Source organism: Ictidomys tridecemlineatus, chromosome 8 (genome assembly GCF_052094955.1).
Source record: "Ictidomys tridecemlineatus isolate mIctTri1 chromosome 8, mIctTri1.hap1, whole genome shotgun sequence".
Classification (NCBI taxonomy): Eukaryota; Metazoa; Chordata; class Mammalia; order Rodentia; family Sciuridae; genus Ictidomys; species Ictidomys tridecemlineatus.
In genome coordinates, this window is record NC_135484.1 from 108,510,685 (window position 1) to 108,538,033 (window position 27,349).

The 27,349-nt window shown below is 39.4% G+C and overlaps 1 protein-coding gene across 15 annotated transcripts in view; it reads right to left on the reverse strand.

Annotated features, from left to right (window-relative positions):
• The window catches only part of Bicral (BICRA like chromatin remodeling complex associated protein), an 81,272-nt gene that overhangs the window by 19,597 nt on the left and 34,326 nt on the right, over positions 1–27,349 (reverse strand). For 14 of the 15 annotated variants that reach the window (XM_078020003.1, XM_078019999.1, XM_078019998.1 and 11 more), the window contains 4 exons: positions 24,041–24,086; positions 23,237–23,285; positions 23,081–23,149; positions 18,291–19,970 (listed from right to left, as the gene is read on the reverse strand). In XM_078020003.1, coding sequence (XP_077876129.1) covers positions 18,291–19,970; positions 23,081–23,149; positions 23,237–23,285; positions 24,041–24,081 — 1,839 coding nt within the window. In that variant the 5' untranslated portion in view covers positions 24,082–24,086. Of the gene's footprint in view, positions 1–18,290; positions 19,971–23,080; positions 23,150–23,236; positions 23,286–24,040; positions 24,087–24,278; positions 24,360–27,349 lie in introns of all 15 variants that reach the window. The other variant, XM_078020002.1, reaches the window with a different exon arrangement.

The following is a 27,349-nucleotide window of genomic DNA, read 5'->3' on the forward strand; positions in this document are numbered from 1 at the left end:
TAAAGGGCTGTTAAATAGAAATAAATGAATATCACTGAGGCGTAAGTCACAAGGATCTGTGCCTCCTCCCAGCCCCAACCTCCCCAGAAGCCATCAATTTCTTCCCATTTCCCCAATTTTTAAGTTGCCCCAGCGAACTATCTTCTCCAGAAATAAAATTTGTCATCATCTTGATTTCATGAACTTTCAGAGAAAACTTGCTCTTGAAATACATTTCTTCCCCAGGAATGGTAGCACATGCCTGTAATCACAACTACTTGGGAGGCTGAGGCTACTGGCAAGTTTGAGGCCAGCCTCAGTAACTTAATGAGACTCTGTCTCAAAATAAAAAGCAAAAAGGGGATGTAACTCAGTGGGAATTGATCTGGTTTGTTCAATCCCTAGTACTTCAAAAAGAAAAAAGAATTTTTTCCCCTTCACAAATATAAAAACTACTTAAGTATATATATATATTCCTCATTTTAGGATAATAAAGACATTTCTTTTTTTTTTTTTTTTTTTTTTTTTAAAGAGAGAGTGAGAGAGAGAGGGGGACAGAGAGAGAGAGAGAGAATTTTAACATTTATTTATTTTTTCTTAGTTCTTGGCGGACACAACATCTTTGTTGGTATGTGGTGCTGCTGAGGATCGAACCCGGGCCGCACGCATGCTAGGCGAGCGCGCTACCGCTTGAGCCACATCCCCAGCCCCCGACATTTCTTTTTTTAATGTTTATTTTTTAGTTGTAGTTGGACACAATACCTTTTATTTATTTATTTTTATGTGGTACTGAGAATTGAACCTAGGGTCTTGTACGTGCTAGGTGAATGCTCTACCTCTGAGCCACAACCCCAGCCCAATAAACCCTTCCTAAAGTAAAAAAAAAATCATTCAGCTGAACCACTTTAAGTGGTGACCCATCTGCATTTTGTTGAGGATGTAGCTCCAAGAGTTCTACTAATATAAATGGACAATTTTAACTCTGTAGACCCATGATTTTGGCAACATGTGGCTCTACAGAAATATCCCAATGTACTCAAATTATCAATTCTCTCCCTCCATCCTATACTTTAAAAAAATCCAATTATATGCTAGCAAGATGATACTCATCAGACAACAAGCATTAATGAAGCAGACCATCTAGAATTTACCTAGCAAATCTCTGGTACCTGCCCACTGCCATAAGAATTGGTTGGGGCCAGCAAGATTGGAAAATACCCAAAGATTTCAGGTTTCTGGTCTGACATTTAAGGAAGTTTCACAGGTCTTTATTCTAACAGCTAAAGGCTAAACAAACTGAAAAGTCAAGGATTCTCCCCAGAGGGCTGGGGATATAGCTCAGTTGGTAGAGTGCTTGCTTTGCATGTATAAGGATCTGGGTTCAATCCCCAGCACCAAAAAAAAAAAAAAAAAAAAAAAAAAAAGAATTCTAGATCCGTCAAAGGAGTGAGGCCATAGGGCAAACCACTGCCATGTACAACAGGGTAACAGACAGGCGAACAGAGACGGAGAGTCACAATCTACCAGGTCAGAAACCAGGGAAAGGGCTGTAACTAACGAACTGCTGGAGGCTCAGCGTGGCCTGAGAGATACAAACTCCAGGGGGACCTAGTCAGAGGGGACCCTCACACTTTTGTGAGTTTTACCTCCAGGAGTTCTACCAGGTCCTCACAGTGAATATCTGAGAAAAATCTCCTCGTGCTTCCTGCAGGGGGAGGGAAAAGGAAGCATTTTGAAATATGCTAGAGCATTCTGTTCTTAACAAGGCCTGCCCTAGGAGACACTATTTTTAAAAAGCCTAATCTGATGGGGTTAATTCAGAGGAAGAGAAATAACCAACTTCTAGCTTTTTATGCAGAACAAGAAGAAATATCCAATTCTAGCCCCCAATATTCATGTACTGGAATCTTAATCTATAATATAAACAGTATTGACAGTTGGGACCTTTAAGAGGTGATTAGGTCATGAGGGCTTTACCCTCAAGAATGCCATTATCTGGGCATGGGAGTGTACACCTGTACTCCCACCTAGTAGGGAAACTGAGGTGGGAGGATTGCTTGAGCCAAGTGAGATTGAGACCAGCCTTGGCAACACAACAAGATATGAGCTCAGAAAACATTCTGCAGGAGTATGGTTCTTTACAAAAGAATGTCAGTCCCCTTCCTGAAATTGTGCATTCAATCTCTTGCCCTCCCACTCATTTGCTATAGAATGATGTAATAAGAACGTCTTCACCAGAAGCTGGCCTTGACCTTGGACTTTTTAGTCTTGAAAACTGAGAGGAAATAAATTTCTATTCTTTATAAATTACCCACTCTTGGTATTTTATTACAGTAGCCCAAAATGGACAAGACACACAATTGACCCAGAGAAGTGGGATAAACTAACTGTGAAAAGTGCCTGAAAATGTCAAAGTGGCTTTAGAACTGAATAATGGGACAGAAGCTGAAGATTTTGGAGGAGCAAACTAGAAAAAGAAACCTTTATTGCCATAATGGGAATGTTAAGGGCAATTTTGCTGAGAGATAGGAAGAAGGGCCCTTCTAGGAAATTCTGAATCTTCTTAGAGATTATGTAAGTGGTCAGGACCATAATGCTGGTAGAAACAAGGACAACAAGGGCAAGTCTCATGAGATCTTGGACAAAAATGAGAAACCAGGTATTGGAAACTAGAATAAAGGTCATGGTTGTTATAAAGTAGCAAAAGAACTTGGCTGATTGTATCCATGCCTGAAGACTTTAGAGAAGGCAGAGTTTAAGAGCAATGAACTAGGATACTTGGAGGAAGACATTTCTAAGCAAAATATTAAAGAATCTATGTTGCTTCTTTTAATTGTGCATAGCAAAAATGAAATAAATAAATAAAAGATTAAATTAATAATTAAAAGGGAAGTATGATGTAAAAATTTGGAAAATGTTCAGCCTGGCCTTGTAAAGAAAAAAAAATTGTTGTGCAAGGATACTAGGCCAGATGCTAGTCATTGAATCAATAGAGGATGAACTTGAAGGAATTTCAGAGACCTTTTGGTTCTTGGTGGTGGTGCTGGGGATGGAACCCAGGGCTCCTGCATGCTAAGCATTCTCTGTCACTGAGCTGCACATCCTACTTCCTCATTTCAGACATCTCTGAGGCTACCCTCCCTATCACAGACCCAGAGCTCTAGGACGGTAGTGACTTGGTGGTGGTGAGAGAGTAGTGGAATGCTCTCAAAGGTTTGCTGCCCAAGGCTACCTTGGGACTTTGTTCCTGCCTTCCAGTGCAGTACTTTTCTGTTGTCCCAGCAATGGCTCAATCAGGAAGGATATATCTCATGTAGCCACTTTAGAGAAGGCACAAGTGGTGAGCTTTGGTGGTGTCTATGTGGTGCTAATTCCGGCACCCAGAGTATACAGACTGTGGGTCCAAGCCAGCCTCCACCTAGATTTCAAAGGATGTACTGAATAGCCTGGAAGCCCCAGCTGAAACCTCCCTCCAAGATTCCAGAACTATAAAGCTACCGGCTGGGAGAGTTGAAGACAAGAGGCTCTAACCCTTGAGAGCTGCTTCATGGGCTGAGCCTTGTAAAGTTATAGGTGCAGCTGCCCAAGCCTTAGATGACCCAACTTCTACTCAAGGGTGACAGGAAGAAGCATACAAAATGATTAAGACTCTTGCAGCTTTAAGGTTTAATGTCGTCCTTATTGGGTTCTGGACTTACTTGGAACCAGTCACCCTTTTCCCTTTTCTATTTCTCTTTTGGCATGGGAATGTCTATTCTATGTCCGTTGTACCACTGTATTTTGGAAGCATATTACTTGTTTAATTTTACAGACTCACAGCTGGAAAGGAATTTGCCTCAGGATGAATCATGCCTTTAGTGTCAGGCATATCTGACTCAGGTAAGGTTCTGCATTTTTCACTTTTAAGTTGGTGCTGGAGTGAGTTAAAAGAGTTTTTGGGCTGTTTGGGATGGAATAAAGTGAGAAGGACATAAATTCTGGGGGCCATGGGATGGGATTCTTTGGTTTGAATGTCAAAGTTCCCATTCAAAGGGCAATGAGGTCATGAGGGCTTTGTCTTCATGAATGGATTAATGCCACTATTGAGACAGTGAGTTTTTCACAAAAGGATGACTTTGGCCTCCTTCCATTTCTCATGAGTATTTTCTTGTCCTTCCTCAATTTCTCAAAAGAAATTTTAAAATATTTTTAAGTACTGGAAATGAAAATACAATTTGACAAATTTGGGGGGTGAAGCTGGATGCAGTGGCAGGCACATGCCTGTAATCCCAATTATCTGAGAGGCTGAGACAGGAAGAATGTGAAGTTTGAGGCCAGCCTCCACAACATGGTAAGACCCCTATCATACAAACAAACAAATTGGTAGTATGCAGCAAATGCAGTGCTTAGATGGAAAGCTATAGCATTTAATGTATATATTAGAAAAGACAATCTAAAATCAGTCACCTAAAGAAACTATAAAAAGAAGAGAAAAAATCCAAAGAAAGTAGCAGAAAAGAAATAATAAAAACTATAGCAAAAAATCAATGAAACTGAAGAAAGGAAACTGACACTGAAAAATCAATGAAATTAAAAGCTGATTCTTTGAAAAGGTCAATAAAATTGGCCTCTAGCCAAACTAAGAAAAAAGACAGAAGACACAAATTAATCACATTAGAAATGAAAGAGGGGACATCATCTCATATTCCACGGATATTAAAATAATAATAGGATGGGGTGTATAGCTTAGTGGTAGAGTGCTTGACTAACATCTGTGAGGCCCTGGGTTCAATCCCCAGCACCACAAAAAGGGAAAAAAAAAAATGAATTCATGAACCTTATAACTAAGATGAAATTGACTAATTCCTTGAAAGATATAATCTGCCAAAACTCACATAAGAAATAAGATAATTTTAACAGGCTTATTTGCATTAAATAAATTTAATCAAAATTAACCTCTAAAACAGAAAGCACCATGCTCAAAGGGGTTCATAGGTAAATTCCACCAAATATTTAAGGAAGAAATCTAATTCTCTATAATCTCTTCCAGAAACAAAGGGAAAACTTCATAACTTATTTTATGAGGTCAGCATTACCCTAATACCAAAACCAGAAAAAGATTTTATAAAAATACAGACCAGTATTTCTCTTAAATATAGATGCAAAGATCCTCAACAAAATGTTAGCAAATAAAATTTAGTATCATATAAAAAAGAATGACATATCACAACCAACTGGAACTTATGCAAGACATGCAAAGTTGGCTTATTTAAGAATCAATTTAATGGCTATGCACAGTGGTGCAGGCCTGTAATCCTAGCTACATGGGAGCCTGAGATAGGAGGATAGCAAGTTTAAGGTAAGTCTTAGCAACCTGGTGAAAAAATAAAAAGGAGCTTGGGGTAAAACACTCCTGAGTTCAACCTCCAGTACAAACAAAAAGGGACTCAATTAATATAAACTATCATATAAATAGGCTAAAGAAGCTGGGTATGGTGGTGCACATCCTGTGATCCCAACGGCTTTAGAGACTGAGGCAGGAGGATTGCAAGTTCAAAACTAGCCTCAGCAACTTAGTGAGGCCCTAAGCAACTTAGCAAGACCCTGTGTCAAAATACAGAATATAAAAAAAGGACTGGGGATGTAGCTCAGTAGTAAAGTGTCCCTGGGCTTAATCTCTGGTACCAAAAATAAGTAGAAAGGAAGGAAGAAACAAAGGAAGGAAGAAACAAAGGAAGGAAGGAAGGAAGGAAGGAAGGAAGGAAGGAAGGAAGGAAGGAAGGAAGGAAGGAAGGAGGAAGACGGGCTGGGGATGTGGTTCAGTGGTAGAGCACTTTCCTGGCAAGGGTAAGACCCTGGGCTTGGTCTGTGGTATCACAAAAAAAAAAAGTATGTATTTCAATAGGCTAACAAAGAAAAATCACAAGGTCGTATCAACAGATGCAGAAAAAGTATTTGACAAAATACAACAGTCATTCATGAAAACAAAAACAACAAATGTTAGCAAACTAAGGATAGATGGAAACTCTTCCAACTTGATACAAATATCTACAATAAAAGTTACAGTTAACCTACTTCTTATTATTTTTAGGTGCTTGGGACTGAACCCAGGGCCTTGTGCATGCAAGGCAGGTGCTTTACCACTGAGCTACACCCACAGCCCATCAGGACTTACTTGTTTGTTTTTTGAGATGGCTCTTGATGTGTTGCCCAGGCTGGCCTTGATCTCCTGGGCTCAAGTGATCCTCCTGCCTAAGCATCCAGAGAAGCTGGGACTACAGGCACGTCCCACCATGCCCAGCTAACATATTTAATGGTGAGAAACTTGAAGCTTTCCTGCTAAGATCAAGAACAAAGCAAGAATGTCCCCTCTTACCACTGCTTTCAACATCAACCAGGAAGTTCTAGCTAATGCAATATAAGAAAACAAAACCCACCCGGTTGATTACCTCCAGAGGGTAGTTAAGAGTTAAAATCTATGAAAGGGATACCTTGTCCCCATCTAAAATTGTCAAGCATGCCAATAGAGCAGTTTATTACCCAGGGGGGTATCTTTTTTGTATTTTGATTCAAAAGGGCACTTTCCTCTAACTTATATAAAGGCCTTTGTAAAGAGCAGCAGAGGCCCTAGGAAGCCGCTTCCTTGTGCTGCCTCTGGCCATGGCTAACTAAAGCACTAAAGGTCACATCACACTCTCTGAGAACTGGGGTGAGAGGTGGACTTAAAAGGGCAGTGGTTCTCAAATGTGAGTTACATCAAGATTACCCAAGGAGCTTCTGAAAAATGGACTTTCTGGGTTGTAACCACAAAAATTGATTCAGAAATTCAATGTTATGCTTAGGAATTTACAGTTTTTAAAAGTTCTCCAGTTGATTCTGATGCATTGTTAAGTCTTGAAAATCACTGTACTTGCCAGTGACTGTTAAATGCTTTACTTGAAATAATGTAGACAGCTTTGGGTGGTAATTGGTCTAGGAAATTGGTCAGAGAAAATAATAAAGAACAGAGAAGAGGCCATGTTATCCTAAAGGGTTCCAGAGAGCAGGAGAGTCTGGTTTCTGACTCTTATAAAGAGTTGTACTAGGGATGGAGTTGTGGCTCAGTGGTACAGCGCTTGCCTGGCATGCGTGAGGCACTGGGTTTGATTCTCATCACCACATAAAAATAAATAAAGGTCCACCGACAACTAATAAATATTAAAAAAAAAATTGCACTATGTTTCCCGGACCTGAGCTTATTCATAGAACATATTTTCTTTTCTTTTTTTTTTTAAAGAGAGAGAGAGAGAGAGAGGAGAGAGAGAGAGAGAGAGAATTTTTAATATTTATTTTTTAGTTTTCGGCAGACACAACATCTTTGTTTTTGTATGTGGTGCTAAGGATCGAACCCGGGTCGCACACATGCCAGGCAAGCGCGCTACCGCTTGAGCCACATCCCCAGCCCCCATAGAACATATTTTCATAAACACATCAGGGTATGTTTCTGATAGCTGCAATACTTTCATAAGACATCTGACTATTTACAGTGTCCACACCATTGTGGTGACTACAGGGAAGGCAGCCAAAGGGTACCAATCACAGCCCTTCCCTCTGAAAGTTTACCATCCAGAAAACACACAGGCCCTTGAAACACAACAGATCAGTAGCGTATTAAAATTATGGTATTCAGGATTAGCTGAGCCTCATGACCATCTAGGAAACTTTTCATCCTCCTAGTCAGTTTTGCTTTGAATACTATTTCATTGTTTTCAAGCCTAGGAGAAAGATGAGACTTTCTACTAACAAACTATAAACTGCATGGCCACAGTCATCTTTTCCTTCCCTCTCTTTATGATGGAAGAGGCATACTTCCCATGGTCTACAGAGAATCCTGCCAATGCTCTAGAATGAATGTTTTCCTACCCATCAGCTTTGAGGAAAACTTCAAGTGTTTCCCATTTAAATTTTTTTTTTCCTTTGATCCCACACATCCTCATAACTACTACACCATCTGTAACCTCCATTTCTCTGAAAGGTACCTATGCTCATTACTTGCAGTCTGGCTTCTGTGGCTACAATTCCTCGGAAATTGTCTTACCAAGGACACCAGCAGTTTCCAAGTTAGTTGCTAAATCTATTAGAAACCTCCCAGTCCTTATCTCAATGATGCTCTACTCTTCTTCCCTCCCACCTGCACTATTCTCTTTTCTCATCACCCAAGAGTCTGATCCCTACTGGCTTTACTCTTCCTCACTCTCTTTCTGTGTCCACCCCCTACATGTTAAGATGTTCTGGGGTTTCTCTCTGGTTGACTATTTTATCTATTGATATACTAACTCTGGTCTACCTCATCTACTCCCACTGCCAGGATTACAATTTATATACTGATTAATCCCATTTTAGCCCATATTTATGTCCTTAAATTTTAGCATATATAGCTATTTGTCATCCAACCTGGTTGTCCTTCAGGAACCTCATACTTGACAACCACATCCCAAACCAAATTCAATAACTTCCACTGAAGTTAAAATCTCTTCCCATTTTTTTTTTTACTTCAGTGAACCTGAGTGTGTCTGTCAGGATCCTGTGTGTCACCCTTATTATTTCCCTGTGGCCAAGCAATCACAAGTTCAGGGGTAAGGCCCTGAAGGAAAGAAAAATTGAGATAAGATGGAAAAGAACACACAGTGGATACCAGTCAGTAAAGGTTTGAACTCACAATGTGCCTGGCCTATTTAGGGGACCATGCTGAATGGAGGGCTTTGACCAGTGAAATCTGACTGCAGGTAGGAACAGGAAGCTCCCAGATGATTTGGTTCAGTCACCAAGCAAATGTTTTAGGAGACTAATGTGGTGTAAATCCATGAAAGAAGATTTATCACCTAGACAATTACTACAGTTGTCTAATTAGGGGATGGTAGGAATGTAGTGGACTGTGGAGATCATCTAGACTGCTGGTTCTCTATCCTGGCTGCAACTGAGAATCACTTGGGGAGCTTTTGGAAAATGCTGAGGAAAGGCATTAACCTTTCCTCCAGGCTGTTTAAATCAGAAGTTACAGGGGTGAGGTTCTGGGATCCATATTTTTTTTAAAGCTCCCTGAGTATTCTATTGCTCAGCTAGAGTTCCTCATTTTAGAGAAGAGAAAATCAGGGCTCAGCAAGTTTAAGAGCTTAGCCCACAGAACCATTCACTGGCAGAGCAGAATCAACAACTCAGCTCTGACTACTGAGCCAACTCGCTTTTCCAATACATTTCATTCCCTCTTAAAGACTTCCTTAAATCATCCATGCTCTGAACCTCTACCTTCTCTATTATGACATGGGACTAACATCACTACTTTTAGAAAGAAGAGGAAAGGTTTAGAAAGAACATGTACAGCTCCAGCACTGTCTCTGTCATTGTTAATAAAATGATTATTTTCACTATTATTGGAAAGAATGGATGTGAGATATTTTCAAAGAAGAATTTTATAAGACTTGGTAATTTATAAAGATATAGGAGAGTCAGGTGTGGTGGTGCATACCTATAAGCCCAGAAAATTGGGAGGCTAAGGCAAGAGGATCGCAAGTTTGAGGCTAGCTTCAGCAACTTAGTGAGATCCTGTCTCAAAAAATACAAAGGACTGAAGATGTGGCTCAGTGGTTAAGTGCCCCTGGGTTCAATCCTGTCTCAAAAAATAAAAAGGACTAAAGATGTGGCTCAGTGGTTAAGTGCCCCTGGGTTCAATCTCAGGCAGCACCCCCCCCCCCATCTCAGGCAGTCCCTACCCCCAACCTAGCCTCCTCAAAAAAAGAAAAAATATAGAAGAAAATAAGAATATCTAGATTTTTGTGTGTGTGTGGTGCTGGGGACTGAATTCAGGGATGCTCTACCACTGAGCTACATCCCCAGCCCTTTTTATTTTTATTTGAAACAGAGTCTTTCTAAGTTGCCAAGGCTGGTCTTGAACTTGGCAATCATTGTGCCTCAGCCTCCCAAGTACCTGGGATTACAGATGTGTGCATCACACCCAACAAGAACATTTAGATTTTGAAATGTCTGAATATCTGAAATTCCATAGTAAAGCAGGCAGGTGGGGTTGGAGGGAGACAGGGAATTGGGGAGGTGCAGGCGGGGCTGCAGACCTGAGTAGAGAATTTAGCCTTACTTCCTCCTGCACTCCCATACCCACTGTGCTGTAGGTTCTGTAGGCAACACGGGCTCAGCTAATCTCAAAGAATTTTAAATCTATAGATCTAAACAGTTTTGGATCAGTAATAATGGGTTTACTTTTGTTTGATAGGCTAAACTCTTGAAAGTCACGCTTTAATCATTGACTTTAAATTTTTTAAAAATTTATTTCTTTTAGTTGTACACAATACCTTTGTTTTTATTTATTTACCTTTATGTAGTGCTTAGGATTAAACCCAGGGCCTCACACATGCTAGGCAAGTGCTCTACGGCTGAGCCACAACCCCAGCCCACATTAAATTTTTAATCCATTTATAAGAGAGTGTAAAACCTATAAGTTACTCTCAGCAATAAGACTTAAATTCACTGGGCTCCTTGGAGAATGGGTGATTCTAGGTTCCAGGCAAGGAGATCTCAAGGTAAGCCTATAATATCTTGTGCCAAAAAGCAAGAAAGTGCTCAGAGAAGGAGTCATGTACAGAGAAAAAGTACAGGAGCCAACAGGCCTCCATGATTAAATTTGGGACAATCTGAGTATCTAAAAGGAAAGCAATAGATTACAAGACATTCATATATAAAAGAACATATGAACTTTTAGAAATACACATTAAACTGTTACAGATGAACCAGTATGTCAGGATTAGCTTCAAAATAGCACAGGGGGACAATGGGTAGAGTAGGGGTGAGACAAGAGCAGCTATGGGCTAGTAAGTGCTATAGCTGATTAAGTGTGGGGCTCATTACACTGTTTTAACTACTCTGTTCATGTTAGAATTTTTCATAATAAAAAAAATTTAAAATGAATGCAAAATTCCTAAAAGCAAATGTGTGAGTTCATAATGTTACTTAAAAAAAAAAAGAAAGAAAGAAAGGAGAAGAAGAAAAAGCTTTTTTGTACAAGGGATTGAATTCAGGGGCACTTGACACTGAGCCACATCCCCAGCCCTATTTTGTATTTTATTTAGAGACAGGATTTCACTGAGTTGCTTAGTGCCTTGCTTTTGCTGAGGCTGGCTTTGAACTCGCGATCTCCTGCCTCATTCTCTCAAGCCGCTGGGATCCTAAGCCACTGGTATGTACCACCACACCTGGTAAAAAAGATTCTCTTTATGGTAAAATCTCAGTCAATAAATGTAGATAGGGTAGTACAATTTAAAAAAAATCACCATTTTTGAAACCATCAATTATAATATTTATTGAAAGCCATCAAAGTTGACATAAGGAGAGCATGGTGGCACTGCTTAGCTGCTTGGGAGGCTGGGGCAGGAGAATAGCAAATTCAGTGCCAGACTAATCAATTTAGTGAGATCTTGTCTTAAAATAAAAAATCAAAAGGGCTAGGGTACCCCTGAGTTCAATCCCCAGTACCAGGAAAAAAAAGATGTCTCAGATCCCTGGGACATAAGACACATGATAGTCACTTGGTCTCAAAGCACAATCCTAGAGATCATTTCTTCACAAAAGGAGCAAGTACCTTGAGGAAAAACTGGGCAAGGCATCACCAATATTCAACATCACCAATAATGGGACAAACTGACATTATGTGTCTTGCCCAAGCTATTATGCCACAGGGGCTTTAATGAGGAGGAAACAATTAGAAAACTCCCTATTGAGGGCTACTCTACACTATTGATGGGGCTGTTATACACTAAAGAGAGGTGACAACTAAATGAAACCAGTGCTCTCTGATTGGATTCTATAGTGCAAAACTGGCATAGACAACATTACTGGCTCAAATCAAAGAAATCTAATATAAACTACTAATGACTCTAGGTAAGTGGGCTCACTGTATTGTTCCAAATTCCCAAGTGTTTGAAAGTTTTCCCATTACAAAGATAGGGAGGAGACTTAGGTTCACACCCCAGGAAACTGGTTATACTGGTTGTCTGCAAGTAACTGGGTGGCTGGGTAGGCACTTTTCTGTACCATGCAATTTTTAGAATCAAATTAATATATATTAATATTGAAAACAAATAATAATTACATGTAAAAACTTGGCCCTAATATTAGCCCTTTATAGTATTAAAACTTGCTGAATTCAATTTCCTCAAAGAGATAAACACCAAAGGTCTCTGATAATGGTACTTTAGTTCATTATAATTCATACAAAAATGTACACACAAATTATAAAGTAAGAGTCCCTATTGGTGTTTCAGATGCTGTGGGGGTTGTGATCTACATACTACTCTTCCAATTCATGCCACCTCCAAGGCTATCATCCCTTTCATCAATACACCTGTTCCCCAAAAGTGACAGTAGGAGCACACTTGAATTAATACCACTGGCCTAGTTTCTGGTACTTTTTTGGCATTAAAATCACAAAAAATTACTTTGAAGCTGCCTGTGTAGATTTCTTATTAGCTTTGAACAACTGAAACTTTTGTGGGTATGAGGTTTTCCCCCTTTGAAGCATTATTATCTGGCCAAAAAAAAAGGGGGGGGGGGAACCATACTGTAGCTTATTAGTATAATTAATCATAATAACAATAAAGCAGATCAATACATACTGATAGAAAATGATACTCAAGTGAGTGAAAATATCCATGGTATTTTACAAATTATATTATATATATATATATATATATATTTTTTTTTTTTTTTTCCCCATGTCCTCTATACAACAAAAGCAGAGGCTATGTCTGGGAAAATAGAAATAACCTAAAAACAGGAGACTTCAGGAAGAAACTGTGGGACTGGAGGGAAGACCTGCTTTTTTTCTGAACTATTTAGCAACTGTTTTACAATTTTACCAACTGCATGGTTTACTTATTTTTAAGAAATGCACTAGGCATGGTTGCTCACGCCTATAATCCCCAGGGGCTTTGGAGGCTGAAGCAGGAGGATCACGAGTTCAAAGCCAGCCTCAGCAACAGCAAGGTGCTAAGCAACCAGTGAGACCCTATCTCTAAAGAAAATATAAAATAGGGCTGGGGATGTGGCTCAGTAGGTTGAGTGCCCTGAATTCCTGGTACCAAAATAAATAAATAAATAAGTTTGATAAATGCTGCTGGGAATCATTTTCTCTGTGAGGGATAAGTTTTTAAAATTAGAAGAAAATTTAGCTAACTTATATCCTGCCACGGGATATTGCAGTTAAGGTTTTGTATACTTTCTCCTAATCAAGTTCTGAGTGTTTCTTAAGAGCGTTTTCAGTTTTCCAGTTCACTACATTGTCTCTCCTCATTAATTTTCTTATTTGCTTTTTGTGGAACTAGGGATTGAGCCCAGAGGCACTATTCCACTGAGCCACATCCTCAGCCTTTTTTATTTTGAAATAGGGTCTCACTAAATTGCCCAAGCTAGCTTCAAACTTGCCATCCTCCTGCCTCAGTCTCCCCATTCTCTGGGATTAAAGTGTGTACCACCACACCTGGCTTTCTTCACCATTTTTCTAAAAGAGTAAACCATTTAAAAAAATATTTTACAATTACATGTGCATTTATCACCAAAAATTATTTGTAAACCTGTACCCAAATTTATTTGGAAACCTGTTAAATGGCTACATAGTATTTTATCATTTCAAATCATTCCCTTATTATTGGACATACGGGATTTTTAGAAAACTTTCTGCAATTTAAGAGTATCTATGTTATGCTTCATTTTGAAAAAGAAAGAAGGGGAAATAAAAAATCTGTATGTATCTGCTTATGTGTGTGAAAACAGGAAGAAAAGTGATTTCGGGGGAGGATGCAAAGTGACAGGGAAGGCAGGCATGGTGGATGTTAGGGTTTAGGTCTGAAATGCCCTCTAAAGACTCATGAATTGACAGTTTGGTCTCTAAAGCAGCAATAATCAGAGGTGACGGTCTCGGGATGTGACTGAATCATGAGGGATCTGACCTCATTAGTGGACTAATCCATAGATCATTTCCATGGTCTCATAGCTGATGGCCTTATTGGGAGATGGTGTAAACCATAAAAGATGGGGTCTAGTGGAGGAAGTAGGTTACTGGGGGTATGCCCAGGAAGAAGGACAGTTCTTCTTCCTAGCCCCTTCATCTTTCTGCTTCCCAGCTACCCTGAGCTGAGCAGCTTTGCTCTGCCAAATTCTTTCACTGGAATCTTTTCTGCCTTGCCTCAGGCCTAGAAACTACAAATAGAATCAGCTGATTATGGACTCAGGTGTCAGAGACTTTGAGTCAAAATAAATCTTTCTTCCTCTTTTCTCCCAAAGGCAAAAAGCTAACTAACATAGGGGAGGAGGGAGTTCAGTCCAGGTCTATGTTCTGCGCAGCCCCAACTGTGCCGCCATGCTAATGGCTGATGTGTTCCAAGGAATTAAGTAGCCAGGTGTGGTGGGACACTCCTGTAAACCCATTATTCCAGAGGCTGAGGAAGGAAGATTGAAAATTCAAGGTCAGCCTATGCAACTTAGTGAGACTTTGTCTCAAAAAAAAAGAGAAAAAAAAATATGCTGGAAATGTAGCTCAGTGGTACAGCACTTTGCCTAGCACATGGTGCAAGGCCCTGGGTTCAATACCCAGTACCAAAAAAAAAAAAAAAAAAAAAAAAAACCAACAAAACAAAAAAACTCCAAAACAATGAACCCAAATAACTTTGAATACAGTATTTTCACTATAAATTCTTAAGCTAAAGACAGCACTATGAAACAATATTGAAGTCTAATTAGTAGATCTATATTCATAATGATGAAAAACATGGATTAACAATTCTAGGGGCTGGGGTTGTGGCTCAGTGGTAGGAATGCTTGCTTAGCAAGTGTGAGGCCCTGGGTTTGACTCTCAGCACCACATACAAAATAAATAAATAAAATAAAGTTATAAAAGATATATTTTTTTAAAAAAAATAACAATTCTAAAACTACTTACTACAATTCTAGAATTGAGCAAACAAATATATTGTGGACCTGTTCTTTATTGCTTTTAGAAAAGGAAGCTAAGAGTACAGAAAAGAAAGAGGCTTGAGTGAATCCAGTAGTTGTAGGATACAATTAGAAGTATCAACATAAACTCATAGCTAATAATTATACATTGATAAATACATATGAATATTGAGTATTGCATATGTATAAATAAGCGTATTTACCAGTTGAGATGACCTCAGTAGCTTTGAACTTACAGAGTGCTCAGAACTTGCTTTCTAAATATTATTCTCCAGAAGGAGGAGTAAATCTCCTTATAGAAATTGTTGATTCTAGGAAAGGGTCACAGAATTTAAAAGATGAATATGGAATATCTTTTTATTTTTTTTATTTTTTATTTTGAGACAGGGTCTTGCTAAGTTGCTAAGGCTGGTCTCAAATTTGCAATCCTCCTGCCTCAGCTTTCCAAGTCGTTGGGATTGCAGGCAAGTACCACCATGCCCAGATAACAGGGAACATTTTGTTTTGCCAGAAATCAAAGTAAGTGCTCAAAGCACCACAGAAACATGTCAGAAAGATCAGCAGCCAATTTGGAGGGGTGCCCGTTGGCCAAATTTGGGTTGATTTGAGCCTCAAAATAAATGATTACAACAGTTTATAACTCACTGAGTAAAATCCATGAGTAAGAATCTATGTGCTCAACTGATATAAACAAACAAACATGTAAAGGGAAGAGAAGGAAAAATCTCTTCCTTAGAGTAGAATAGTGCCTATCCAAAAGCAAGGTACATCTTTCCATCTTCTAAGGTCTTCTTTGATTTCTTTCTTTAGGGTTCTGTAGTTTTCATTGTATAGATCTTTCACCTCTTTCATTAAGTTGATTCCTAAGTTTTTTGTTTTTTTTTTTTAGCTATTGCAAATGGGGTAGTTTTCCTCATTTCCCTCTCAGAGGATTTTTCACTGTATACAGAAATGCCTTTGATTTATGGGTGTTGATTTTATATCCTGCTATTTTGCTGAATTCATTTACTAGTTCTAGAAGTTTTCTGGTGGAACTTTTTAATTCTGATCAAAATCCCAATGGCATTCCCCATAGAAATAGAAAAAGCAATTGTTAAGGTCTGTAGACAAATCAAAATTACACCTGGTATTTTGCCAGGGCAATGTTAGAGTTTGTAAACAAGTCTGGATGGTGCCTGGCAAAATGCCAGGTGTTATTTTGACTTGTCTACAGACCTTAACAAGCAATCATGAAATTCATCTGGAAAAATAAGAGACCCAGAATAGCTAAACCAATCCATAGCAGGAAGAGTGAAGCGGTGGCATCACTATACCAGACCTTAAACTATACTACAGAGCAACAGTAACAAAAACAGCATGGTATTGGCACCAAAACAGACTGGTAGATGGATGATACAGAATAGAGGACACAGAGACTAACCCACAAAATTACAATTATCTTATATTAGATAAAGGTGACAAAAACATGCATTGGAGAAAAGATAGCCTTCAACAAATGGTGCTAGGAAAACTGGAAATCCATATGCAACAAAATGAAATTAAACCCCTATCTTTCACCATGCACAAAACTCAACTCAAAGTGGATCAAGAACCTAGGAATTAAACCAGAGATTTTGCGTCTAATAGAAGAAAAAGTAGGCCCTAATCTTTATCCTGTGGGATTAGGCCCCAACTTCCTTAATAAGACTCCTATAGCAAAGAATTAAAACCAAGAATCAATAAATGGGATGGACTCAAAGTATAAAGTTTCTTCTCAGCAAAAGAAACAATCTGTGAGGTGAATAGAGAGCCTACATCTTGGGAGCAAATTTTTACCCCTCACACATCAGATACAGCACTAATCTCTAGGGTATATAAAAAACTCAAAAAGCTAAGCACCAAAAAACACAAATAATCCAGTTAATAAATGGGCCAAGGACCTGAACAGACACTTCTCAGAAGAGGATATACAATCAATCAAGAAATATATGAAAAAATTATCATGATCTCTAGCAATTAGGAAAATGCAAATCAAAACTACTCTAAGATACCATCTCACTCCAGTCAGAATGGCAGCTATTATGAAGACAAATAATAATAAGGTTGGCAAGGATGTGGGGGAAAAGGCATACTCATACATTGCTGGTGGGACTGCAAATTGGTGAAGCAAATATGGAAAGCAGTATGGAGATTCCTTGGAAACTGGGAATGGAACCACCATTTGACCCAGCTATCCCTCTCCTCACACTATACTCAAAGGACTTAAAACTAGCATATTACCACGACACAGCCACATCAATGTTTATAGCAGCACTATTGGGAATATTGGGATTGGCTAACTTCACTTATCATTATCTTCTCCAATGCCATCCATTTACCTGCAAATGCCATGATTTTATTTCTCTTTGACTACTGAATAATATCCATTCATTATATATAAAATTCTTGAAATTTCTGAATGTGGAAGAGAAAGGCAGTGGAAATGGAGAACTGAGGAGGGTAGAAGTGGGGTATAGAAAAGAGCCTCCTAGCTGGGAAGAAGAGGAGCTGGAAATACAGAGTATGCTCCAAATGAGTGGGAACCGAAAGCAGAGGAGTAAAAGGGTCAGTTAATGACAATGAAGGACTGAAGCTGATGATCAGTCCCTTTTAAGAAACTTAATCCTTGTGTGGTATCACCAATTACCATAGTAATTTACCTGCACAAAGGCATGGTAAGAGCAGGCTCAGGTACCTGGTCAAATGAGAATGCCCAGATTCTCTCCCTCTAAGTGCTTCCCTCTAGTGTGGGGACACTGTTGAGTCCTACTGAATCCCTGAGCCTTTCTGGTTGGCATCCAAGAAGCAGCTAAAACATTCCACCTAGTTCATTGTCAAAGACTGAGTGGCCTGCTATGTGATATATATAAATAATCTAAAATAATCTTTCTTCTTAAGTGCCCATAATGCATTTCATCAAGTACATACAAATATAAATACTGGCCCCTGCTGAGTACTTGCTATCTGCCAAGACTATGCAAATGCTTTGTGGGGATTATCTCATTGAATCCTGCCAATAACACCATGGGATGGTAACGTGATTATATGACCATTTCACTGAAGAAGAAAGTTAATTAACTGGCTCCACATCAGAAAATCTAGATTCAGATGCCAGAGTCTGTCTCCAGAAACTCTAAACCAAAATGTTATGCTGGATAAAATATTTTAATCATGAAGATAAAACACAATTGATCATAAACCAAGCATTTTAAGTTAACAAATTGGGAGCCTAAGATAAAAATTATATTTGAGTATGCATTCTATTCTTCCATTCTATAATCTGTCAGACATTTATTTGAAGAAAAAAAAAAAAGCATTACCTGACAGAAGAACTGTTGCTGGGTTCCTGTTCCAGGTGTGTTACTGAAGGTGCTGGTAGATTTGGAAGAAGAAACTGGAAGACGATGAGACACGCTGACTGGTATTGGAGTCCTGTTTGGCTGGGTCAGCGGGTCTCCCGTAAAGTTTGATCCTGATGCACCAGATTGAACCACAGACCCAAGGCTAGGATGGGCAGTGTTGCCTGAACTAACAGCAGGGAACCGACTAGGTCCTGACATGCTTGTTGCAGAGGGCATGGTAGTGAAGCCTGGTCTTCCTTGGGAAACGCTGCTCTGCCCAGGTGACAGGTGTAATACAGTTGGTGAAGCTTGCTGCAAGGGCATCTGCCCACCAACAATCTGAGGAGAGGCATGATTGACTATCACTGGACTTCCAGAGGTGGCGAATGTCTGCCCCGACACTAACTGGACGGCAGTATTCTGGTTGTTTATCATCTGTCCAGAATATGGTTGGTTGGTCCTGAGCATGTTGGAAGAATTCCTATTCAACATGACATGCTCCGAGGCCACTTGGCCAGAAATGAGCTGAGAAGGTTGAGTCTGAAGAAGTTGCCCATTAATGGTCTGGACATGGTGTACCGAGTTGGAACTGACGGAAAGGCTTGTAGGTATGAGGAACTGACTTTGGGGTGTATGAGGCTGGCCCATGGGGGAATGAATAACGATACTACCCCCAGTGCTGCTCACTGCCTGTGAGGTGACGGGCTTTCTTGTATTCTGTTGGTTGACAATGTTCACAGACATGTGTGGACCAACTACTGAGCCCTGGGGTGAGCTTGCAGAGGCAAAAGAGATCCCTTGTTGTACATGATGCTGCTGAATTCCCAAATTGTTCACATTGTATGTATTTTGCTGACCCATCTGGATAGGCTTTGGCTGTATATTAATTGGGACTTTATTTGAGTTTGGTGCAAGACCCCTTTGTATGATGATGTTATGCACAGGTAAAGATGTTTGAAAATTTGTGCTGTTAAATGGAACGGTAACAGGCTGTGCTACTGGACTGGAACTGGAGTTCCCAAACAAAGAGTTGCCATTAGGAGTCTGTCTATGAACCAGAAGCCCTCCACTCACATTTGATGGGGCTTGCTGTCCGCTGCCCTTTAATATAATTTGAGATCCATCTAGATTATTAATAGTCATCATGGAAGGTTGATTACCAAATGACCCAATTAATTGTATTTGACCAGAACCACTAATCTGACTGCTATTTGACAAATGCTGGCTGGGAACACTGATCCCCACGTGTTGCATAAAGCCATGTTGCACACCTACTGTATTGCTTGCAAATGATGCACCAACAGGCACGTGAGTCACCCCTATAGGCTGCAGCGTCTGACCTGAGTAATTAGAAACATTAGAAGCCTGAGTAAAGGATGCTGATGAAGAAGGATGAAGCTGAGCTTGTGCAAACTGTTGGCTTGAACCTATACTGGCATCTAAATATGCCTCTTCTGCCAATGTCTGTTCAGTGATATTAGCCTCCTGCAAAGATTTCTGAAGAATGTCAAAAGGTTGGTCCTCACTGAGATCAGGAAGAGGAGAAGACTCAAGTTCATCTTCAAGAAACTGAAGGCTACTTGAAAGTGGCAGTCCATCACTGGGCCCTTCTCCAAGCTGGTTGCTTACACCTTTGAGGGATGATTTAGGATCAGCATTCTGAAAAAATAAGAAGGTATTATATGGCACATCCAGCCTTTGAAAGAAATGCACAAAAATTAATCTCACTTTTGAATACAAATAAAGCATAACAATCTATTTTTCAGGTACAAGTCTTTAAACTACTCACTTTGTTTTCTAAACACTGTAAGTCTATACTTTCATTGCTCTGGTAAATTATTTTGTAGGGAACAGATAAACAACATGAGTGCTGAATAATACTTGTAGGTCAGCTCCATGATTTTGAGATACTGACATAGACTTTAGTTATTTTTATTTTTATTTTTTTGGAGCTGGGGATAGAACCCAGGCCTTGTGCATGCTAAATACATGCTCTACCATTGAGCTACACTCCAAGCACCTAAGATTTTATTTTTTTAAAGTGGCTTCAGTGGCTGGGGTGTGGCTCAGTGGTAGAGCATTTATTTAGCATGTGTGAGGCACTAGGTTCGATTCTCAGCACCACATATAAATAAAGTAGCTTCCAGTCCAAGGGAGTGGGACTCAAATCTAGAGTTGTTATGTATTAGGAGACAGTTTTTCTTTCTAGTTCTTTGTATCCCAGAAGTCCAAGTGAAGGATATTATTCTACAAGGGGTCTACAAGGTGTGCCAGCAAGAACAGTCCAGATAAAACAAGGTTCTAACAAAATGAGTCATTGATTTTTTTTTTCCTCCTTGATGGTACTGGTGATTGAACCCAGAGGCATTCTTCTACTGAACTGCATCCCTGACACTTTTTAAATTTTTGTTGAGATAGGTTTGCGAAGGCTATCCTCAAACTTGTGATCCTTCTACTTTAACCTCCTGAGCAGCTGGGATTACAGGTGTGCACCATACCTAGCCATTTAATTTCTTCAAAGTAATCAACATATTAACATATTTTTAAAATCACTAATGTTTTTAACATTTCTTTAAATTAACGACAACAAAAAAAACTAAAAAAAAAAACAAAAACAAAAACAAAAAAACCCCAAAAACCTAAGAAAACTCCACTTAAGTGTTCTTTTTAAAAGTAAAACATTTTATTGGGGCTGGAGTTGTGGCTCAGTGGTAGAGCACTTGCCTAGCATGTGTGAGGCCCTGGGTTCGATTCTCAGCACCACATTTAAATAAATGACTAAAGATCCATCAACATCTAAAAAAAATATATTTAAAAAAAAGTAAAACATTTTATTTAAGTAAAACATTTACTAAGCTCACTTGTAGGTTAGTTTCTGTCCTCAAGGAGCCATTAGGAAATAGGCATTTCAACTAGAGATAATAGCATAGGGTAAGAAGAGAACTGAACACAGTGATAAATAAGACACACTCCACTGTCTAGTAGTCTTTTATGGAACATGCCAAATATTGTAAAAGGAAATAATAAGGAAGCAACAGTCATTTAAAATAAAATGAAGACAATATGGGTATACACACTACTGAAACGTACACTTGAAAATAGTTAAGATTTTTTTTTTTTTTGGTACCATGGATTGAACCCAGAAGTACTTAACCACTGAGCCACATCTCCAGCCATTTTTTTTTTTTTTGTATTTTATTTAGAGACAGGGTCTTGCTGAGTTGCTTAGGACCTCACTAAGTTGCTAAGGCAAGCTTTGAACTCACAATCTTCCTGCCTCAGCCTTCCGAGCCACTGGGATTACAGGTACATGCCTTTGTACCCAGCAAGATGTTTTTGTTTTGCTTTTTATAGTGCTGGGGATCGAACCTAGGGCCTCATGTATGTTAGGCAAGTGCTCTTCAACTAAGCTATGTCATGCCTAGCACCAAGATGACAAATTCTGTTGTATGTATTTACTACAATTAGAGAGAGAGAGAGAGAGAGATTGAAAAAGAAATGGGGGGAGGTAAAGAGAAAAGTTAAAAACAGAGTATTCAAGAATGAGTATGCCAATTTGCCTTAACTAAGGTGGTGTTAGGTGCTAAATTACGAGAAGATCTAGATAGAAAAGCTGACTGATTCATTTTACATCCAATTAACAACTGAAATAGGACTAACATATCCACCAGGTCAGGTGGACATCATCTTTGGACTTGGAGAATCATTTGAAAGGAAGTGGGGAAAGCAAGAAAATTTCTGGGTTTGGTGGCACATGTCCATAATCCCAGCTACTCGGGAGGCTGGGGTAGGAGGATCACAAATTTGAGACCAGCCTGGGCCATTTAGCTAGACCCTATAATCTCGACATAGTAACTATGTATAGTATAAACATGGTAATCTTTTTTTTTTTTTTTTTAATGGTGTTGGGGATTAAACTACTGAGCTACACTACATTCTCTGTCCTTATTAAGTTTTAAAAATTTTTTAGACAGGGTCTTGCTAAGTTGCAGAGGCTGGCCTTGAATTTATGACTCCCTTGCCTCAGCCTCCTGAGTTGCTGGAATTACAGGTGTGCACCTTCAGCTTTCCAAGTAGCTGGAATAACAGGTGTAAACCACCACTCCTGGCTCAAACACAGTAATCTTTTTTTTTTTTTTTTTTGGTACCAGGGATTGCACCTACAGGGGCTTAACCACTGAGCCACATCCCCAGTCTTTTTTATATTTTATTTAGAGACAGGGTCCTGATAAATTGCTTAGGGCCTTGCTAAGTTGCTGAGGCTGGCTTTGAACTTGTGATCCTCCTGCCTCAGCCTCCCAAGTTGCTGGGATTATAGGCATGTATCACCAATGCCTGGCTCATATACCTTGTCATCTGTGACTAAAAGTAAAAAATAATGTCAACATAATTCAATAGATTTTTCTTCCCATATAAATTACAAAAGACAAAGATTCTAATCATGATACAAAGACAATTAAAACTTCAATTAATGGTGCCTGTCTATAGTCCCAGCTACTCACAAGGCTGAGGAAGGAGGATGACTTGAGACCAGGAGTTTGAGACCAGCCTGGACAACACAGTGAGACCTCTGTCTCAAACAAAAACAAACAGGGGCTGGGGATACAGCTCAGTAGTACTTTCCTACCATGTATAAGAGTTTGATCACCAGCACTACAAAAAAACAGACAAAAAAGCCCCCCCCACCATACAACAAATAAATCTTCAATTCACAAGGCATCCTTGAGACAAAAGTACTTGAGCGTTAACATTTTGTTTCCAATACTCACAGTAGAGTTGGCGAAAATTGAATTTGAATTGGCTGCAGAATATCCTGCATTAGTCAAGTCATCGTTACTCTGCAAAGAGGAAATTCAATAAAGAAGTTGCTTCAACTGTGAGAAGGAACAGATTTTTATGTCTATGATGTTCTAGGTAATACTTACAGATTTATTACTAGGTCCATGTAGAAAATAGTTCAATGCTTGTGGGTCTCTAGAAAAGAAAAAAAGAAAGAGGGGAACAACAAATAAACAATTACCTTCACTTAATTTAAATATAATGAATATATAGCTATATATTTACTAGGGCAAAAAGAAAATGATATTAGCCTGAGAAAATCTCCTTATTTTAAGGCAATTTTCTTAGTAATTCTTTGTTTTGTTTTGTTTGTTTATTGGCACCAGGAATTGGATCCTAGGGTGCTTTACCATTGAGCTACATCTGCAGCTCTTTTTACTTCTTTTTTTTTTTGGAGACACTAAGTTGCTGAAGCTCTTGCTAAATTGCCAAAGCTGGCCTTGAAGTTGCAATCCTCCTGCCTCAGCCTTTTGCATTGCTGGGATTAAATATGTGTGACAACACTCCTGGCTAATTTTTTTTTTTTTATTTACGTTGTTCCAGTTCCAATTATCATTCCTTTCTGCCTCCTAGGATTTTCTTTTCTTTTTTATAGTACTGGGGATCGAACCCTGGGACCTGTGCATGCTCAACATATGCTCTACCACTGAGCTACACCTGCAGCCTTTCCTCCTGGGATTTGTTAAAAAAAAAAAAAAAAAAAAAGTTTAGTAAGCAATTACTAAATTATGACCCCCATGTTGATATATCTCTTTCTCTTCCTGCTATAACTATGATGATCATTTAATTTTTATTAAAAAATTGAGCAGGTTTCAATATACTTTTAGGCTGTATTTGTTCAGTAAATGCCACACATTTAATTCATCCTGAGTTTAAAATAAGCACCTTACCCAATAAGATCAAGGAGACACGAGTCATCATCATCATCCATGACAACTGTAAAGACAGGAAGAGGAAAGCATGTTTCAGTCAAGCAGATTGAAAAGCCAGTGGTATCAGTGCAATGTAAGAACATACCTTTCGCTTTTTTAGATAAATAACTGTGTAATTCATGAGATAGCCCTCTAATTGCTTATTATTAATGAGATTTAAAATTTTTTTGTGGTCTCTGGTCATGGTGGTGCATACCTGTAGTACCATCTACTTGGGAGACTGAGGCAGGAGGATCACTTCAGCCCAGGAGATTGAGCCCAGAAATTTGAGGTCAGCCTGTGTAACACAGCAAGACCATATCTCAAAATAAATAAATAAAAAATAATAGTATGTAAAATAAAATTATGTGGTCATTCAAGAAATATTGTTTAAATTGTGTTTATTGAAAACAAACCCTCAACTTATAAGTCAAGAAAGATTGTGAAAAAAAACAAAGATAGTTGGCAGCAACTTCTCCCTCATGCAGATTCCCCAAAGGGACTATAAACGAAGAACAGTTCATTTCCTCAAATGTAGAATGAACAGGAGAGAAATAGTATTTTTGTTTTAGAAAAGACCTCATAGATTCAGAAGTTTTTCATTTGGTGACTGGATGTTTCTAAACATGGAGAGCAATCTGGATTTCTTGCCATATTTTGGCTATCTTTAGGAATAAAAAAAGTGGGTTCTCTGCATTTTAAGACAGAAGAGGAGGCCCTCTGGCCGCAGGCTTTGCTATGGGCTCTGGCCCGCAAGGCTGGGGTTCTTCCCCCTGCAGAGGCACTGCCACTGTTTGATTCCAAACAATCCATATCCCAATACTAGAATGTTTAAAGTAGAAAATCTTAACCAGAAGTTCAACCCCACTCCAGGATCTGACTCCCTCTCTCCCCCACCAGCAGCAGCTTCAGGCTCAGCCAGCACAACGACTGTGCTCTGGCTGAAACCATAACAACTGTACAAATTCCAAGAGCAGTTCTCTCCCGAGATCTAGTCAACTTACACTAGTGATCCGACACCTGGCAACACTGCTTCGCACCCATTTTGAACCATGCGTGGAATAATTTACATCACGGAATGCCAGGGCCAAGGGTTCTGGAGCAGTTGGAAAGGGCAGTTGTGAACGGCAGTTGGACGGAGGAATGAAATCCTGAAGAGATGCCCAGAAGAGGGACACGCCCGAAGAAGGCAGAAGAGATAGTCTCTACTAAATGTTTTTTTCACTGTTGAAATTGCCATCTCCTCTCCAGTTCCCCCCAATTTGCCATTCTGTCAGTCACAAGGCCAAACAAATACAAAATTCATTCCTGTCACATGGAAGGGCACTCAGGAAGAGTCTGGAAGGGTAAGTCCTCCCAATGTGGAACCTTCCCATTGGTGGATGAATCTGTGCAGTTGTTGAGTGATCTGGGTGATTACAATCCATCTGAGACAGAACGCAGTGGAGAGCAGAAATGATGGGTGAGAAAGGAGGAAGAAAAAGTGGGAAAAGTTTGCCAAAAGGTGACATCTATAGCTGAAACTAAGAAGAGCAGCCAGCTAAGTGAAATCTGCTCTTTAGGACCCAGACCGAGTTACTCACAGGCATGCTGGCATGAATGTACTAGCACAGCGTGAGTTTTGAGCAGTGAAATGGGACTGGAAGGGAAATCAGGAAAGCTATCATCAAATGGATATAGAAAAATCTGTGTGAAGGGCTCCCCTTAAATCCTGAAGATATTTACTGTGGTAGAACCATGTTAGCTAGAGTTTAGTATTACTATCCCAGGGGCCTGCTCTGCAGACATCACAATCGCATGGAATAAATCAGTCAATTGTGATGTCTAGTTAAACCTATAAAGTGGATATTATTTCTTTACTTCATCGTGAACATTAAAAAGGAGTTCTAGTGTGTCCTTCCTAAGTTTATTTTTTTAAATGTCTGGGCTGGGGATTTAGTTTAGCAGTATGGCACATCTGAACATGTGGGAGGCCCTGGGGTTTGATCCTCAGCTCCATAAAAAATAAACAAGCAAATTAAATACCTAACAGTCTCTAATACAAACTAATTAATAAAAAAATAAGTAAAAAAAAGATCCTACACCAAAGAAAATCACTTATACAACTCTTTCAGCTTCCCTCCCTACTTGGTGCCCTTTCCCTATTTCTGATACTCCGAGAAAGGAGGTCAGCAAAGGCCACAAAGGCGTCACTGCCACGAGGACTTGCAAGCGTACAGAATGTTTGCTGTGCCAAAATTCAAAGTGAAAGCTACTCCTTAAATAATCTAAATAAAATAATTTTATAATATTGGATTAAATTAAAGCCACATGCATCATTCTCTATCAAACCAAGGAGGCTGCTCAAACACTTGACTTAAAAGAGCCTCCCTGAGGATATCCAGCCTATGAGTGCACTGGGGACCCTACCAGGCAGGTGGCCTCCTCAGTCCCCTGCAGATAGAACTCTTAAGAGTCTTCACAGTCAAGGGCACCCTGAGAATTCTACTTTTTAAAGGACCACACTCTTTTCTGGCTTTAAACAGTTTCAAATTACAGGAGATGGACCTTATCCCTGCATCCCTGGCTTTAAATTGTGCCGAAATGCAGTCTAATCCTTTCCACAGAATGATATATGGCTCATTAAAGTAAAATTATAAAATTTGACTACAGTTCTAGCCAGGTGCAGTAGTGTATGCCTATAATCCCAGCAGCTTGGGAGGCTGAGAAAGGAGGATCACGAGTTCAAAGCCAGCCTCAGCAAAAGTGAGGCATTAAGCAACTCAATGAGACCCCGTCTCTAAATAAAATACAATGAGCTGGGGATGTGGCTCAGTGGTCAAGTGCCCTTGAGTTCAATCCTAGGTATCAACAACAACAACAAAAAAAGACTACAAATCTAAAATGGAAAGACAATTCCAGGATCAGACTAAAAAAGGAGGAGTTTCTTTGGATTCTCACTCAATTCTGAATTCTAATTAAGGCTCTATTTTTTTTTCATTCAAGTAATAAGCCTGGAGTCACTGGATAGATGTATGACACCAGGTGAGTTTTCTACAGCTGTGTGAAAGATGGTCCTTGTCCAAGGGGAGACTCCCTAGATCAATGGTTGGAAACTATTTCTTGGCACCAGCTATCACCAAGCCACAGGCACTCAGAAACAGCAGCTCTTGACAGCAAGGTTTGTCAGGGAGGGAAGGGGAATAGGTCACCCTGCAAGTTCAGAATCACTACCATGGACACTGGAAACATCCTTGAATATATTAAAACTAATATTTAAAATTATTCTTAATAGAATCAATAAATATC